General features: G+C 42.0%; 1 protein-coding gene across 1 annotated transcript; it reads right to left on the bottom strand.

Annotated features, from left to right (window-relative positions):
• Positions 1-13,217: 13,217 nt before the first annotated feature.
• On the bottom strand, positions 13,218-14,150 carry LOC146073075 (olfactory receptor 5AR1-like). Its single transcript, XM_083180254.1, has one exon. It carries the CDS (start codon positions 14,148-14,150, stop codon positions 13,218-13,220), a length of 933 nt encoding a protein of 310 aa, XP_083036380.1.
• Between the last annotated feature and the right edge of the window lie 239 nt (positions 14,151-14,389).

Raw genomic sequence — 14,389 nt, forward strand, 5'->3', positions numbered from 1 at the left:
ATTCTCGCGAAATATGCGGTATTATCTGTAGAAAACTGGATGGTGACAATGTCATTCTATGGGAGTGTGGTAGATATGCATAAATGTATAAAAAGCTCTGTGTGATTGTGATGCTTAAATATGGGGGAAAAAACAATTTTATGCCGAAAAATCAATGGGTGGCATGAACTTTTGCTTGCAGATAAATACAGTTATTAACAGCCTATTAAGAGCCTGTTAATTCAATTTAATTAATGGAATCTTAAAAAATTTATATATTTAACCCGTATTACACAGAAAAACATTCATAATAAAATAATACATCCTCATTAACTCTTTAATTATTTTCTGTCATAGTCCATTCTTATATATATTTTACTACAATTTTCAGCTGCCACAATTTTAGAGGGAGAAATGTCCAGTTATTGTGGTGTATTGCCATATAATTTCAGTGAATCTAGGGTTCCTCAGCAGGTACAAGTAGATGCAAGCTTTATGTACCCTCTGTTACACTGTAGAGTGCTGTTACTCCAAAAACAACACCACGTGATCCTCGAGAAGCAGGCTAGGATTACCCAGTGGTGCTGATTGGCTTTGTCACATGGTATGGTAACTCCTTATGTTCCATTCCTCAGAGGTGTGATATATTCAGGATAATGTCTGTTTTAGGGTGGAGAGCACTTTGGAATTACTGGTACTTTCTAAAGTGAGTGTAAGGTCTCTGGAGGGTACCACCAACCCTGACCCCTAAACTCTGTTGCCTCTCCCCACGGTCGGTGGAGACGTGAGGTGCTAAGTTTCACCTCTAACAGCCGCGTTCGACGGAGCTGGTTATGCCGGCTCCAACCCAGATGCCGCCAGGCCTTATATGAGACAACGAGTCCCCAAGGTGGGGAGAGCGCAAGAGGAATGCTGACTAAAGCGACACAAAGGATGGAGTACACCCAGAGTCTACAAAAATGTGTGGCATACTTCCTACGGGTGCAACAATGCACTAAGGTTGTAAATAAACAAAACACACCCAGATAACTACACAAGGAAGGAATGAACCCTAGAGGACAAACCAGACCCCCCAGTGTGAGCTGCTGCAACAATGCAGAGATGGAACCATTCAATGTAATAATAACAGAAGCAGCTGCAGGGAGAGCCCCTGACTTATCTGGAATGATGGTTCACAGCAGACAGAACTCAGGAGGCTGCAGCACAGGCAGGACTGCTGACCGGGACCAGGAACATGGACACCATAGCACAAGCCAGGCTTGGGGCTCAAAATGCTCGACAGGAGTACTTGCTGGGGTACACAGGGCAGTATCTAGGATCTGACAAGGCTCAGGACAAGGATAGGGAGATCTCCACTAGGAACTATAACTGGCAGGGTATTGCTGGCCAGAATGCCTTGTAAAGTACTTAGGTGGTCAAGACACTTGTGCACAATCCAACCCAACTCCCAGCAGGGATAACGAGGTCAGACTTGTGCATAATTAAGTTCACAGAGGGTGAGCTGCAATGGCACAGACTCACCACCGGAGGCCACCAGAGAGTAAAATCCCAGGCAAAACCGTAAAACTGGCAAGACAGAAATGAGCCTTTTATATTGGCTCCTAACAGTGAGGCTTGAAGTGCACAGTGATGATAGTTGGCTTGCTGTTATAAAAAAAAATCCTCCAGAAAGAGCACCATACTATCCTTTGACTTGCAGATCTCTCATAGCACAAAAAAAAAACACTTAGCCACAGCAGAATTAACCTTCCTCATGGTCTTGTTAATAGCTTGAACATCAGAACAAAAAAAGGGACCAAACTACAGTATAATGCAAAATGGACAGGCCTCCGCAAAACGAACAAAACCTTCAACCATAGAGCGACGCAAATACAATGACGTCCTCTTTCCCAGGTCATTGCCACCTAAATGAAATATAAAAAGTTTTGGTTAACCTTAAAATGCACATTTCAAAAGCTTTGCCTTAAGGCCTTGTCACAAAATATCTGTTTAATCCAACCAGCAGACCTCATGAAACCATGAAACACTATACCCCCCAGGCCATAAATCTACATGACCACAAAACTTAATGAGCGACTAACAATCCATGAAATTCACCTGACACCCACTAGTTCTAAAAGCCTTTGTGGAGGTGGAACTAGTTCCACCTATGAAAACAGGTGGCGGAACTAAGGGATTGATTCAGACCTTATTGCGAGGCCACAAATTTGCAGCGACCAGCATTCAGTTAAGCTGCTGCTCCGCTAGAGTGAAATACCACCTTGTGAAATAATGTGATTTTCTTCAGTCTCATGTCTCTTCATTGAGGTCACACTCAGCTCATGCAGCCCCTGTCTCCTGCAGCTGCTAAAGGCAATGGAGAAGGGCAGGCAGGTATTAAGTCTTCCCTTTCTGACTCTGAAGATGTGGTTGGGTAGAGTTGTAGGTGATTAAATCAACTGCCTGACTCTCAATTTGTACCTCTCTCTTTCATTCTCAGCGCTCACCAGAACCTCCTCGCTGGCGAGCACTGGCGGAGAGCGACTCCATCAGACTGGAGCGCATGTGCGTCTCACACTCACGCACGTCCCAGTCACTTGGCGGCTGGGTGGCGTGACCCTGCCCATCTCCGTTTCAGGGAGATGGGCAGGATTAGGGTGTGGGGGGGGTTGGGATGGCGGTGGGCACTGGCAATGGCAGCAGGGAAGGAGGCATGGAGCTCTGTAGGAACGGGGTGTGCAAGCCCTTCCATCGCTAGCCCTTGCAAGGAAGAGGCCGGCTCCATCTATAATTTATACATAAAAGCAGGGGCGTAACTAGCACCTTCTGGGCCCCATAGCAAAATATTTCCCCTACAATTGTAACTACAATGCCTCTGAAGTTGGAAGAAAATAAAGAGAAGGAAGTCACAGTCCCCCCCCCTCCCCTCAAGGTCCCAGGCCCAATGGCAGCTGCATCCCCTGCACCCTCCATAGTTACGCCACTGCATAAAACCATAATATTGAAGTTTTGGTTGAAATCTGGGTAGAAGTTCAGGGCAGTAACAGGAATAATGGGGACCAGTACAGTTATGCCACATTCTGTAACTAGTTATATGCCAGTTGTCTGACATTTTTCTTACACATATTGTGATTTCTCTGCAGCCAGGATCCTCTAAGAAAATGTATCTTCCAAGGCAGAAGGTATCTTCAGTTTGAATTATCTGTTTATATACAGTAGGCAGTCACATGTCCGGAATATGGGCCAGATGTACTAAGCTTCAAAAGTGATAAAATGAAGAGTGAAAAACTGCCAGCCAATCAGCAGCTGACTGACATGTTACAAGCTGGGTTTTTAAAAAAAGACAGTAAGGAGTTGATTGGATGGTGGTTTATCACTCTCAACGTTATCACTTTCATTCACTATAGTGATCCTAGGAAGCACACACTTTCATTCACTATAGTGATCCTAGGAAGCACATACTAAGCTTCAAAAGTGATAAAATGAAGAGTGAAAAACAGCCAGCCAATCAGCAGCTGACTGACATGTTACAAGTTGGGTTTTTTAAAAAAGACAGTAAGGAGTTGATTGGCTGGTGGTTTATCACTCTCAACTAAATAGCCTGAAGAGGCTATTTAGATACATGGAGATACTGTATCCTGTCTGAGGGGCATGTTACGGAGGTTTCCTACCGATATAGCCGCGCTCATTGTTGATGGATCCCTCATTTGTCACACCAAATTCTCACCCGCAGCATGGAATAGTCACGCTGCGATACCACCACTCAATGCGTTTCTATTAGCCATGGAAGCAAAGGGGATAGTATTGTGTAAATCGCCACAGTAGTCGCACATGTCGATTGACACAGTAATGATAGGCGTGGCTACATCTGTAGCTTGGGACTGGTGCAAGTTTTGTTTGTGGGTTTTAATGGCAGTATTTAAAAAAAATCACCAAGCAAGATTGTTGCATCTACTAGAATGCCTGTGTGTGCATCAGAGATATCGAACATACTGTACACAATAAAGAAGAATAATGACACAGAGAGGTGAATTAGACAGAAACTAATTTATTTAGCTATTTATTACATTGAGCTATAACATTAAACCTGTAAGAAACAAATATTAAAGTACAAAGGTTAAAGCATGGTGGCGAACGGCTGAAATCCAAAACAACCCCAAAAATAACATCAGTATTTAATAATCATTAATCAATCAAATTAAAGTCACAAATGATCCACTCAAACCTTTTACATTGACTACCCAACCCCCACCCCCCATGAAGGGTGAAGACACTGCCCCTGATAAGGGTATCCAGCAGTCAATCAAGGCAAGTGCACCTAGGACAGGACAGGCCAACCTGTGGCTCTCCAGATGTTTTGACACTACAAATCCCAGCATGCCTTGCCACAGTTTTAACACTCCCTTATAGCAAAACTGTGGCAAGGCATGATGGGATTTGTAACTAGCACCTTCTGGGCCCCATAGCAAAATATTTCCCCTACAATTGTAACTACAATGCCTCTGAAGTTGGAAGAAAATAAAGAGAAGGAAGTCACAGTCCCCCCCCCCTCCCCTCAAGGTCCCAGGCCCAATGGCAGCTGCATCCCCTGCACCCTCCATAGTTACGCCACTGCATAAAACCATAATATTGAAGTTTTGGTTGAAATCTGGGTAGAAGTTCAGGGCAGTAACAGGAATAATGGGGACCAGTACAGTTATGCCACATTCTGTAACTAGTTATATGCCAGTTGTCTGACATTTTTCTTACACATATTGTGATTTCTCTGCAGCCAGGATCCTCTAAGAAAATGTATCTTCCCAAGGCAGAAGGTATCTTCAGTTTGAATTATCTGTTTATATTCAGTAGTCAGTCACATGTCCGGAATATGGGCCAGATGTACTAAGCTTCAAAAGTGATAAAATGAAGAGTGAAAAACTGCCAGCCAATCAGCAGCTGACTGACATGTTACAAGCTGGGTTTTTAAAAAAAGACAGTAAGGAGTTGATTGGCTGGTGGTTTATCACTCTCAACGTTATCACTTTCCAGGGCTTAGTACATCTCACCCTATGTCTGTTTACATAAAATGACTAATGCCATCATCATACAGCAGAGGTAATATGTTTTGTTTTTTTAATAGTATTGATGACTTCATTATTATTTTGTCTAAGCCTTTTCATTTTAATCTTAAATGGTGTGGAAAATGATTGAACTGGGTACCTAGGCACAGAGCAAGGAGCAACATCATTAGTACCCAGATATGCCACTAGTATATCTAACAGGGCACTATAGTGATCCTAGGAAGCACATTCATTATACTGGGATCATCTCCAACAGAGCCAAAACCAAATCTCTGTATTAGACACTGTGAGGTTATCAGATTCTGAGTAAAACTGTAATGATGGTATTTTATTATGTGTAGTGATTAATGTACTTTTTAGCCCTATTGTTCTTGTGTATGTCTCTATTCCCCATGTGTGTGTATTTCCAGAACTATAGTATTAGCCTGTATATCATCTGCTGTTACCCTTATATGGTCATACAGGAAGGACCCCAGGAGAAACTACAGTAATCTCACCAAACGGCAATCTCCACAGGGGGTGATCAGGACATAACCCAATTACCCTGTGATTGTTCTTTCTATTTGCACTTCTTTGTGCCTTCCTGAACTCTAGCAGACATTGTGGAGACTGACACAGTAGGTGGGCAACAGAATATTGACAGCTGTAGATTAAAGGAGGGATATAATGTACCTGATGCTTGAACCCACCAATCAGGAAGCTGGGCAAACCCCACGGGTGGTGCAAGCACCGTGGGAATTTGGAAGGTATTGAAATCACTTGCACAGCCCAGCTCTTCATGTTAGTCACTGTCCTGGGCTAAGAGGTAATACTCTGCCTAGGTATCTGTGTGGAACGCATCATCCGCCCATGGTGGGCCCTATTACGCTCCTGTGTGGAGTGTCCGGTGCTGTGTGGACTTTATACAGGTTTCCTGCACTATCACAGTGGTGTGGTATATGTGATAGGGTTGCGGTGGGGATCCCTGCGGAATTCAGAGGACTAATCTGCTGTCGCTGCTGTGTGGATAAGCAAAGTTTTGCTCTGTGGAATTGGTTTGGAACTGTGACGCTAAAAGGACTGCCTGTTTGGACTGCTACCTGGATGTTTCTATTCTACATTTGCCTTTTGTTCCTCTCTTTATCTATTTGTGTGTGCTGTGGAAAATAAACCGTTATTTTGGTTTCATCTGCTCGGTGTCTGAATGATTGGGGAACCCGGTATCCTTACAGACACCACATATGGCTTTTATGGCCTGTTACAAAAGGACTGCCTGTTTGGACTGCTACCTGGATGTTTCTATGCTACATCTGCCTCTTGTTCCTGTCTTTATCTATTTGTGTGTGCTGTGAAATATAAACCGTTATTTTGGTTTCATCTGCTCGGTGTCTGAATGATTGGGGAACCCGGTATCCTTACAGACACCTCATATGGCTTTTATGGCCTGTTACACCTCACTGTAGCATGTATAGAGATATAGTTATTGTCTTTGTGATTAAGATTCACTCATGTCATTGTTAAATCAATGGCACTTGGAGGTGTATATTTTTTCATGTGGGCCTGACAGATATTTCACAGTCCATAACCCTTTGCAGTCCAAGATTTTTTTTTTTTTGCAATTCAAACAGTCTGGTTTAAATGTTTCAATTAATTGAAATGTATTATTTTTTTTAAATAAAAAAATGGTCTATATTGAATGTTGAACGATGCTAATGTTCTCATTTTAAAGTGGCTCACCACTAGATCTGCTATTAGTGCTAGGGCTGTTTAGCCTGACTAGACATTAGAGCTGAAAGGGCTAAACCTTAAACAACGAAAATGTTAAATAGTTTTATATTTAAATAAGTTTTTATTGTATAAAAAAATCACAGCTTCTATCTGTGATTGGCTAAGCTCAGCCACTCCAAAAGCAACTTTAAGTGATTGAGTATTATAAGAGACTTATTTTGATTTGCTATTTATTAGACATGTTCAAAGACATGGAGGAATGCTGCCAACACCCAGAATATGGTCTGTATAGTAAATTTCGGCAATAGAATGTGTAGGCATTGAAAGTTATTAGTACAGTATGTTACTATTTTCATCCTTGCTGGCGGGTCGCCAGAACGTACGCGCTGGCGACCCGCCAGCAGCCACGCCAGCGCGTACGTTCTCAGTCTCCGTCGCTAGCGCGATGGAAACCCTGTCCGTCTCCGCCTCAGGGAGACGGACAGGGTTAGGGGGGGTTAGGGGGGGGTGCGGGCAGGCGGCGGGGACCCCGGGTTACCGCCGGCAAGCCGGCGGGGACCCGGGGAACGGATGGAAGCGCCGTCGGAAGGGGCGCGCGCGTCCCCTTCTCACCATCGCCATGGCGCTGGCAGGGGATGGCGGCTGGCGACGCCAGCGCCATCCCCTGCAAAGATGGGACCTGACCCATCTGTAATTGACAGAACATCTCTAATAGCTTCATTGATTATATGTATTCCATACAGTGAAAATCTACCGTGCGCTTATAAGCAGCTCTGGGTGCCGTACTGATTAAATGAAGAACCACTTCAAGAACATACAATACCAAACACAAGAACAATCAGAATAGCTCCCTGGGCGCTGGATGTAAGTTCCTCTCTCCTTTTTCCAGGGGAATGTGGACCCAAAAAAAGAGAGACGAAGAAAACACAATAGTGTGATATTGTAACTTAATCATCAAATTCTATTTTCAATAAAATTTGTGCCTCGTACCAATCCAATATGTCTTCTCAGATTAGCAGACATGTAAGCTCAAACAGAGGGACTTAGTGCGTCACCAAACGATCTTTCACTTCCCGTCTTCTTTAGGTGGATCACTCAAAAAAAAGGGGATAGGAAAACACAATAGTGCAGATACCCTTTTTTTTATTTTTAAAAGCATAAAATTGTAACAACCAGATTCTGAATCAAAGGACTCTCACCATGTGGTTTTGTCCACAAGAAATGTAGACAAAATAGCGTAGGTGTGTAAAACCAAACAGGCGTCCCCGGGTGCTTGGACACTGAGGAAGCGGGAGTACCGCGAAACGGCCGTTTGTCCACCCTTTACTTACTAATCAGATGAGAGATACCAGTCTCATCTGAACCCAGAGACCCCTGAGGGAGCACTACTTTTCAGCATTTTTGACCACACAAAGAATATCTGATAGCACCTACTTATTCTACCGGGAGGTGGTAAGACCCCCCTAGTGGGGACCTAATTATTTCTTCACTTGTTATGATCCAGAAATATATTCTATTGTAAATTATAATCAATAGATTACAGATTGCATTAATGGTTCAATAGTGATATGGTGTTCCCTTCTTTTTCATTAGAAGATCAATTGCAAGGTATATGATGTCCCTGTTTTCTCATTAGAAGAATTATTATACCATATTGTCTTTCCAAAACAACTCTCTTTTTTTATGGCTCTGTCCTTTCTAAATTAACCCTATTTTTCTGGTTCACCTGAGTCGAGACACATCGCTCATCGCCCATCAATGCAAACGGCACATGGGAGAAAGCAGCATGATGAGGAATCTATAGGTGTTACCAATCTAATCTTTGTCTCATTATCACTTTTCCGGGTATACCCTTTTATGATTGAAGCGACATTTCCCTGCAAGGGTGGCAGCCAACCAGGGAGGTCCCTTCTCTAACGTAAACAGGAGTAACCCACTGCCCAATATCCATATCTGCTACTGTCACACGGATCCAACCCGCTCAATTGTGGGGATTGATACAATCAATCCATCAACGACAATCAGCAGCAGTTGCCGTGTAAACAATCACACTGCAGGGATATACTTACACATCTTTCTTTATATAAATTTATCTAATTTTCAAATTCCATCTTACTTTAGTCTTGACTACCACCTAATTTTCTATTGATTCTCTGGTATAATATAAGAACCAGCTTGTTTTCAGTATAAGGAATAACGCAACACAACCTTAAGACCTTCAGGTAGTGTAGTATAACTCAGAGAAAACAGGTCAATACCACACCCATGCTGAAATCTCCTGTAATTTCCAAGTATAACAGGGGTACTCTGTATTTGTTTGCGAATGTCATAGATTGAAATAGGACATTGACAAACCTTACAGAAAATATTCGCGAACTCACCTATTATATAGAGGTGTCCTCTAGTAATTTTCTTACTTCTACCGTCCAATACAATAATTTTGCCTTATAGAAAATAATTGATCAGGGAACGTGACCGATATTCTAAGTCATACCCTGAGAAGGCAGAAAGATACTATTTATACCAGGCGGGGACTTTTTTGAATAAGAATTTTTTTATGTATATATGTTTTGTGTGTCATGTATGTCCTGTGTTATATTGAAATCATCTTTTTTATGAAAATACAATTAAACGTTAAGTTTTAATTAATTAAAGCGTGCCCCCAAACAAAGAGAGTACTTTTTCTTTCTCTATTTTGACTATATCTTACTCTCGGGGGAGCACCTCCACACGTTCTATCTCTGTGCCGAGGCACATTACTTCTCATTATTGTGGATATTCTATCAACGATACACATTTGAAAAATTATGTTCGGTGGGTTTTAGTGCATAGGTAAAACTGTCCCAGTCCCCTTACCCCGATTCTTTCAAGTATTTTTTGTCCTCAGATTTACCCTGAACCTCCCTCCCCTCAGTGTCAGTGCATGTCCTCATGTTCTAATACTTTTCTTCATTTCCCTTCTGGACCTAGTTAGAACCATTGACATATTTGAAAGTTTCTATCTTGTCCCCCCTTTCCCTTCTCGACTCCAAACTATACAAATTGAGATGTTTTAGTCTTTCCAGGCAAGTATTTATATCCTTTCCGTGATATGGGCACAGTTTTCTAGATGGTCGTACCAATGACCTATACAGTGGCATTTTTGCAGTATATCCTTCTTTCTGCTGCTAATTCCTCTCTCTATGGAACCAAGCATCTGACTTGCCTTCCTCATTGCTTTACTACATTGCTTAACATCCTCTAAATTACCTGAAATAGTGGCTCCTAAATCCCTTTCCTCCTTAGTATTTTCCAATATATCGCCATGAATACTATATTTAGCCTTTGGATTTTTGAGTCCCAAGTGCAAGATTTTGCATTTTTGCCATTAAAATGTAATTGCCATGCTCCGGACCATTCCTCTATTCTATCTCAACCATCAGCCATTCATTTTACCCCTCCTGGTGTGTCTACCCTGTTGCACACCCTTGTGTTATCTGAAGAAAGGCATTCTTTCCCTTCAGAACCATTTGCAATGTCTTCAATTAAGATATTAAAAAGCACTTGTAAAAGTACAGAACCTTGGGGTACTCAACTGGTAATATTTCCCTCCTGTGAATGCACTCCATTTACTAAAATTATATGTTTTCTCAGCCAAACCTATGCTTTCAAGTATATTTAGCAGTCTGTGATGTGGGACAGTGTCAAATGCTTTACTAAAGTCTAGATAAGCTACATCTACAGCCCCTCCGTTATCTATTACTTTAGTCACCGAATCAAAAAAGTCTATGACGTTTATTTGACATGATCTCCCCCGAGTGAATCCATATGTGTCTTTCTAGATTCAAATAATCCAAAACTGTAATTTTCAGATATTGGAGTATATATGGATAAATGTAATAGGGTCAGAGTTCCAGATGTCTGGGATTTCATCCGAGAACCCAGGATGGTTATGCCTTGTAAATGATTGCAGCTTGAAAAATATGGCAATTCTCAGATGAAATTCCAGACTTCCAGCAAGTCAGATCCGATTTAGTCCCAATGTTGTAAATCTAATGCTTAATAACTTCACCCCTAAAATTATTGATGTCAAACAATGCTGTCAATCACTGAGCTACAGTAGGAATAAAATAACACTCAAACAACTGAACAAATGTACAATATAATGTGATCAGTTTTATTTACAAGATTAATCTTTAAAGTAGCATTTCCTATTTCAAAAAAGGAAAAAATAATTTGGTGAAAAGAAAAGTACTATATATGGATTTGTGATTAAGACATTAGGGCCTGTGATATGGCAGGCGTGTGCATTAATTGAAGGGAAGACTTGGACAACTCATTGACCCACAGCTCTTCACGTGCTGAAAAATAACTTGACTCTCATACAGGGTCAGGTCTATTATTAGGCATCTTTAGGCAATGGTCTAGGGCACCAGTAACTGGGTTGGGGGGGGGGGGGGGGGTGCCACTGAGTTTGCCTATAAAAGTTAAGGATGCCTAGGAGTCAGAGCCAGATTAAGGTCTAAATGGGCCTGGAGCTGAAAATGATCGAGGGCCTATTATGTGCAATAATAGGGGTTACGGCCAGCACCTAATAATGTGGGGGCGTGACCAGTGTTCTGGATGGGTGGTCTGCTCATGGGTGTGTCTCTATTTGTGTAAATACTGTACTTTCAACTAATTATATATGCCTGGAAAAGGCAGGGGGCTGGCATAACAAAAATGCAGGGAGATATATTGGCGGGTGCACTCCAAAGGTGCACACGCAGGACGCCGATGTCCTAAGACACTTGCGGGGTGAGGCGGAACTCCAGTCATAAAAAAATACTTAAAGCCGAAACTTGGTAGACAATATGTCAGCACCTTTTATGTGGTAACCTAAGTTTACTACCCCATATACCCCTTATACAAATCATGCAACACAATAGTAACCCCTTATACTGTACTTGCTTCTTACACATTATGCCACATGGAATGAGACAAAATTCACACCGATTGAGCAAAAATTCACACTAAGGGCACACAGATTGAGTCAAAATTCACGTTATGCCACACAGATTAAGGCAAAATTCACATTTTGCCACATGGATTGAGCCAAAATACACACTATACCAGGCATGTCCAAACAGTGGCCCTCCAGCTGTTGTGAAACTACACGTCCCAGCATGCCTTGACATAGTTTTAGCATTCCCTAATTGCGAAACTGTGGCAATGCATGATGGGACTTGTAGTTTCACAGCTGGAGGGCCATAGTTTGGAAATGCCTGCACTATACCAAACAGATTGAGCAATAATGCACAATATGCTTCATAAATAAATTAAATAAAATTTACACCATAATGCCCATTACATGTTAAGCCTCACACCATAATCTCCATTACGTATTATGCCAAACACCATAATGCCTATAGAAAATTATGCTACATAAGTGTTGCTTACCTACATGTTCATTGCCAGGGGTTCCATGCTCGTTGCCATGTGGGATTACATGCTCATTGCTCATGCTCATGCTCATTGCCAAGGGGGAATACATGCTCTGGGGGACAGTCGCCGCCGGGCAGAAATGACAGCCATTAACAGCCGAGCAGAGAGCAGGGGGCTGCCCGGCTGTATTCAGAGCACTGCATCTCCCGGCTATTTGAAAATATACCCCTTTCATACCAGAAAATGCAGGGAATATGGTCCCAGGATCATGCAGGGACATTCTCGGACTGGCCCCTTTTACACCAGCCTAGTCCCTGCATTTTCGGGTGTGAGGGGGAGAGAAAACCACCCCCGCCCCCCTTTAAACAACCAGCTATATCTTCGGAACCAACTGACCCATTACCATATAGGCTTCAAATGATTTTGGTCCCGTGAAACTGGGCCGTTTGGTTCCAGAGAAATCTGTCCTCAAACAACATGAACAGCCATGAAATTACATTTCAGAAATGAAAAAAAAAAAAATAGTTTTACCTGCAATATCTCTAGAACCAATGAACCCATATGGACCAGGTATCAGATTGAAGGCCCAACTATTTGGGTTCGACTGAGATAAACCTCGAGTTTCTGTGATGCTGTAGGGGGAACTGGCAGCCGTTGGAACCGAGTGGAGGTCGGAATTAGCGGGTCCCATGTTATCCAGGTTTGTCTGGCGGTATCTCCGGTTCCCAGGGGTCTAGTGACACGGGGCTGGTCTCGTTGGAAAGCCCTGGCCCTCAGCTACAAAATGGGCATATTTGGAGAGTGGGCCTGGAGCTATAGCTCCATCAGGCCCATTGTTAATCCGGCCCTGCTAGGAGTAAAGCCCCCTACACATGGTGCAATTAATTTTCTATTTAATCCCGACTCGATTGGGATTGAAATTCATGGCGAAGTATACACTTTTGATTTTGACTGTATATTACATATCTGTTATTATGTATTTGTAACATGACCCTCTTAGTTAGAAAATGTTTGTTTTCATTTTATAGGTGTGGAAATTTTTAAATGTTAATAGAAATATGCTTATTTTTAATATGACTGCATGGAAAGTTAATGTCTCTTGATTGTGGTAACTTTTCTAATGGCTCCCAATACCTCTTTGTTGCGTAAGCTATAGACAAATGGATTTAACATTGGGACCACAGCCATATAGAGTAATGACAACAACTTGTCCTGTTCTTTATCATGTTCAGACTGTGGTTTAACATACAAGAAGATGACTGGTCCATAGAATAATATGACAGTGGTGAGATGGGAGGTGCAGCTGGAGAAAGCTTTGAAACGTCCCTTTGAAGAACGGATCTTCATTATGGCTGAGATAATGTATACATAGGAGGTTATGGTGAGAGATAAGGGTAAAAAAGCTTGAAATATATCACCAAATAACATAAGGATTTCCCTGCTTCTTGTGTCACTAGTAGTGATTGCATACAATGTTTTCACCTCACAAAAGAAATGGTCAATTGTGTGTGAGGAACAGAAGGACAACATGGATGTGAGGATTGAATACATTATGGAGTTTATAGCAGATATAAGCCAGGAGGAAGCTGCCATTATATTGCACAGTCTCCTACTCATGATCAGATGATATTGCAGGGGCTTACAGACTGCGACATATCGGTCATATGACATAGAGGTCAGAGTGAATATATCACAAATAACTGATAATATAAACCATTGGACCTGAGTAATGCAGGCGGGAAAGGACATCCCATGGTCCTTTGTTATAAATATGGACAACAGCTTTGGGAGAGTGCTTGACACATATGCGATATCTGCAACTGATAGGTTACACAGGAAGAAATACATTGGGGTGTGAAGCTGTGGCACCAGGCAGATAAGTATAACAATTAATAGGTTTCCAGTCACAGTTAATAGATACATAAGTAAAACTTCAATGAATAGAACAAGTTGTCCTGCTTCATTGGTGGAGAAGGCTACGATGTAGAAATCAGTCACTGTACTGTTGGGACATTCATCCATCTGGATTGTGCTGGTTGGTGGATTTACTGTAAATAATGAACCTTGTTAGCAATTACTTACCATAAATGTAATGAATGTACAAGTTATAGTATGTCCATACAGCTACTCAGAAGAAAACATTCAGCTAAAGCATTTAACATGAAATATAGTAACTTAAAATGACTTACAGTAGGCCATAGTCCTTCACCAGTGTAACCTCAGAAGAGGTGAGTGCACAGAGAAAAATGCAAATATAACAG

This window comes from Crinia signifera, chromosome 4 (assembly GCF_055691185.1).
Source record: "Crinia signifera chromosome 4, ASM5569118v1, whole genome shotgun sequence".
NCBI classification, from domain to species: domain Eukaryota; kingdom Metazoa; phylum Chordata; class Amphibia; order Anura; family Myobatrachidae; genus Crinia; species Crinia signifera.